The sequence below is a fragment of the Danio aesculapii genome, chromosome 1, assembly GCF_903798145.1.
Source record: "Danio aesculapii chromosome 1, fDanAes4.1, whole genome shotgun sequence".
In the NCBI taxonomy this organism is placed as follows: Eukaryota; Metazoa; Chordata; class Actinopteri; order Cypriniformes; family Danionidae; genus Danio; species Danio aesculapii.
This window is the reverse complement of record NC_079435.1, coordinates 27,042,307-27,046,508: the sequence shown is the minus strand read 5'-3', so window position 1 is coordinate 27,046,508 and position 4,202 is coordinate 27,042,307. Positions and strand designations below refer to the sequence as shown.

General features: G+C 37.1%; 1 protein-coding gene across 1 annotated transcript; it reads left to right on the top strand.

Annotated features, from left to right (window-relative positions):
* The first annotated feature begins 1,272 nt into the window (after positions 1-1,272).
* On the top strand, positions 1,273-2,413 carry htr1fb (5-hydroxytryptamine (serotonin) receptor 1Fb). Its single transcript, XM_056474074.1, has one exon. The coding sequence runs from the start codon at positions 1,273-1,275 to the stop codon at positions 2,389-2,391; it is 1,119 nt and encodes a 372-aa protein (XP_056330049.1). The 3' UTR covers positions 2,392-2,413.
* Positions 2,414-4,202: the final 1,789 nt, after the last annotated feature.

Sequence of the window (4,202 nt, the reverse complement as noted above, 5' to 3'; positions counted from 1 at the left end):
TACAAGAGCCAATCATTGATCGTTATAGACTGATACTGATACTCCGGTGGAGAGGCTCAGACAAGACGTGAGTTTCTGCTGATTTTGTGTGATATGGACGTTTAGAAATGAAACTAAAGGGACAGTTGTTGTTCATTTGAATGGTGATTCCTAATATAAAATTCAATTGTAAGCTTGGCAAGCAGTTTTGGAGAGTTTGATGTTTCCCCATTCAAACAGAATGCCCGAGCATACTGCATGACTAAAAGAGTTTTAAAACATAATATTACCTGTGTAAAAGAAATACTTCAGCCATGCTGTCATGCAAAAGTAACTTCAATGCTGATTCAGGATTTTAAAAAGTTTTGATTTAGCATTGGTTTTTACTGCTGTCACTCTCTCATGTGCAGGTGAATGTGTGTGCACGGGCAAACGGTGGATCTGCGTGAATGGCTGCACAGATGTACAAATCTACATTTGTTGACAGACAGTTTAGGCTACTTGTCAGAATTATGGGAATTGTCGGCCTGAGAAATTTTAATTGGATGAACTTGTGCCTTACCAATAATATAAAAACCCACATAAATACATTTAGACCATTTACTTTAATCATCACTATTGGCAGGGGTGCGGCTAGGGGGGAAAGATGGTATGATTCTAAGGGCCCACACATTTTGGGGGCCCCCAGAGATATTATGGGCCCACGACCATGAAAGGTTGTCAGAGGGCCTGTGTCGGTCGGCCCCTGACTATTGGAATGTGACGAGTCGTTCAACCATCACAACAAAAAAGGTTTTTGAAGACAATCAACTACTGCACCTTTAAGTTTAAAAGTTATAATAATACATACAATATATAAAATTAAAACTTTTTTAAATAAAGAGTAGAGGTTATTTCATTGTGCCATTTCAACTTGACAATTTTAATGGTATTAATATTCATAACCTTGTTTTATTGTGGAAACAATGCCTGTTTATTTTATAATGTCTGTAAAAGATTTTTTTTTTGGGGGATTTTTGGATGGGATTTTTTTTTTGGATGGGGTGTATTATCTCTTATGGTTTTTATTAAAATGAACTCTTAGAATATCGTTTGAAGGAATGAGGTTATGAGGTTAAATCCTCTAGAGATGTGTCACGGTTTGACTGATTTACAACTTGTTAATGGAAAGTCATTTTTTTTCCACGCTTTATCATATCAATGTAAATGAAAGTCTTTCAAACAGGAATGACTTTTCTCATACTTTCTCTTTATCCTTCTTTTATAGGGGCACAACCATAAAATACGTCCAGCATGGACCCCATCAACTGCTCGTCTGTGGATTTCTCTGATGTTCTGGCCAGCAAGATGAGCCCCAGTAAGATCCTCCTTTCTCTGACTCTCTCCTTCCTGGCTGTGGCCACCACCGCCATCAACTCCCTGGTCATCACTGCCATCCTGATCACCCGCAAACTCCACCAACCCGCCAACTACCTCATTTGCTCTCTAGCTGTGACAGACCTTCTGGTCGCTGTTCTGGTGATGCCCGTCAGCATTGTGTACATAGCAGAAGAGACCTGGGTTCTTGGTCCCATTGTCTGCCACCTGTGGTTAGGTGTCGATGTTACATGCTGCACCTGCTCAATTTTACACCTCGCCGCCATTGCGCTTGATCGATACCGTGCCATCACTGATGCTGTGGCGTATTCACAAAAGCGCACATATAAAAGAGCGATCGTAACCATATTGTCTCTGTGGACACTTTCCGTCCTGGTGTCCCTTCCACCCTTAGTATGGAGGAAATTGCCTAAAGTGGAATTCAAGGACGGGAAGAGGGAGCCCATGGACTGTTTAATCGAACACGACCACGTGGCTTTTACCGTTTACTCAACTTTTGGAGCATTTTACATTCCTCTGGCACTCATTTTGGTTCTTTACTACAAGATCTACAAGGCGGCGGAGATGCTTCGTAACCGTAGAGGAAGCAGCCGGTTAGTCAAACAGACCGTCAGCAGTGTAATGCTTCCGGGAATGAGCTCTGATAAAGACATCGCTTTAAGTCCTGACTCATTTTGCCCAATTGAGAAGTCTTTTTCTGATCCTTCGACAGATGGGGAAAGAGTACGCATTACTTCCTCATCAGGTAATCTCATCAGAGTCCGGAGGAACCCGGGAGCCAGGGAGAGACGGGCAGCTTTGACATTAGGACTAATCCTGGGAGCTTTTGTGGTGTGTTGGTTACCGTTCTTCCTGAAGGAGGTGATTGTAAATATTTGTCCGACCTGCACCACCTCTGCGGTGCTTGCAGATTTCCTCACCTGGCTTGGTTATCTCAATTCTCTCATAAACCCACTAATATACACCATCTTTAATGAGGACTTTAAGAAAGCCTTTAAAAAACTTCTGCCACTCTGTTGCAGCACTGTCTTGTGAAATTGCCTGGGAAGGAGGAAGAAATGGGCTAATGGATTGTAGGTTTTGGTGGTTTTCAAGACAGTCATGTCATACTGTAAATCTTTAGACCTGCTAGAATTACACATCTCTCAGAGACATTGCATCAGTGTATTGTTTACAGTTGGTGAGATTTTGCCAAGTAGGATGGGATCCTGGATTAACATTTACAGTATGTTGATCCTGTAAATTCATTAATGTTCGAAAATATAATCCATACCTAATCCCTTCCCCTAAACCTAACCCTAACTGTAAACTGTAAACTCCCAGTCTGAGAGTGGGTTAATTATTGGACTACAATGATAACCCTAACTGTAAGTCTAAACTTAACATAAACGGTAAACTTATCCCTCAAACCTGACTGGCTGATTGGATTGTTGTTCCAGGATCAACACAGATGTTGATTAAAAAACATGTCCTGCTTGGTGAAATCACACTTACTTGTTGTTTACATAGTGCCTGTATATACTGTACATATTTTTGACATGACTGTGAGTAAATCAACCCATTTGTCCACTTAAAGATTTTAGTATTTTTAAATGGAGAATTTTTTACAAAATTAATAAGTGTCTGGTACACAATGTTATGTAAATCTGTCAAGTTTACTCCAAGGGATAAAAGTTTGGCTGGTTAGCATAGTCCGGTTTCCCCCTGCTGACATGTCAAAGCTAAGCCATCAGTGTTTCTCTTCATTATACACTCTCAGAGTGTACAAAGTTTTAAAAAGCTGTCACTATGGTACCCTTTCAAAAGCCACACTTTTTGTTTTTTACCTTAAAGGTATTAGTACCTAAAGTTAGCAACTAAAAGTCCATATTGGCACTTTATAGTTATATAGTACCTAAAGGGTCCATACCTTAAAGCCTGAGTAAAATAAAATTTTACAATGTTTATTTTTCTGGCACACATTGTTATTCGTTAGGTGAACAATTAAATCATGCAAGTTAATCCACTGAAAAAAACAAAGTTTGACCATTTGCTTCCTCATTTTGAGTGGGGGTTCTTCTCTGTTGACGTCAGTTTGATGGTTTCAGATAGAGTATTCTTAACCTAAGGAGCCAGATCAGTCTCAAAAATAATACACTTACAAAATAAAAATCCTACATCCACATTTCACATTTACAAAATCCAATTAGTAATTTTGTATTAAAACATACACAAATGCAAATCATTAATTAATAAAAACTATTCAAATACACAAATCAAATTTGTAAATATTATAAACTATTCAAAAATATGCAAATTCAACTCATAAATTCAAAACACGAATCAAAATACACAAATCCAATTGGAAAATTCATTCATTTATTTTCTTTTGGACTTAGTCCCTTTATTAATCAGAGGTCGCCACAGTGGAATAAACTGCCAACTTATCCAGAATATGTTTTACGCAGCAGATGCCCTTTCAGCTGCAATTCAAAACACAATTCAAAAATATGTAAATTAAATTTGTAAATTAAAAAAAAATATTCAAAAATCAAATTTGTAAATATAAAAACAATTAAAAAAACAAATCCAATTTGGGAAATTATAAACACGATTCAAAAATACACAATTCGAATTCGTAAGTTCCAAACACGATTCATAAATATGCAAATCAAATTATTAAGTTCAAAACACGATTCATAAATATGCTAATTAAATTATTAAGTTCAAAACACGATTCATAAATATGCAAATTAAATTATTAAGTTAGAAACACGATTCATAAATATGCAAATTAAATTATTAAGTTCAAAACACGATTCATAAATATGCAAATTAAATTTGTAAGTTCAAAACACAATTCATAA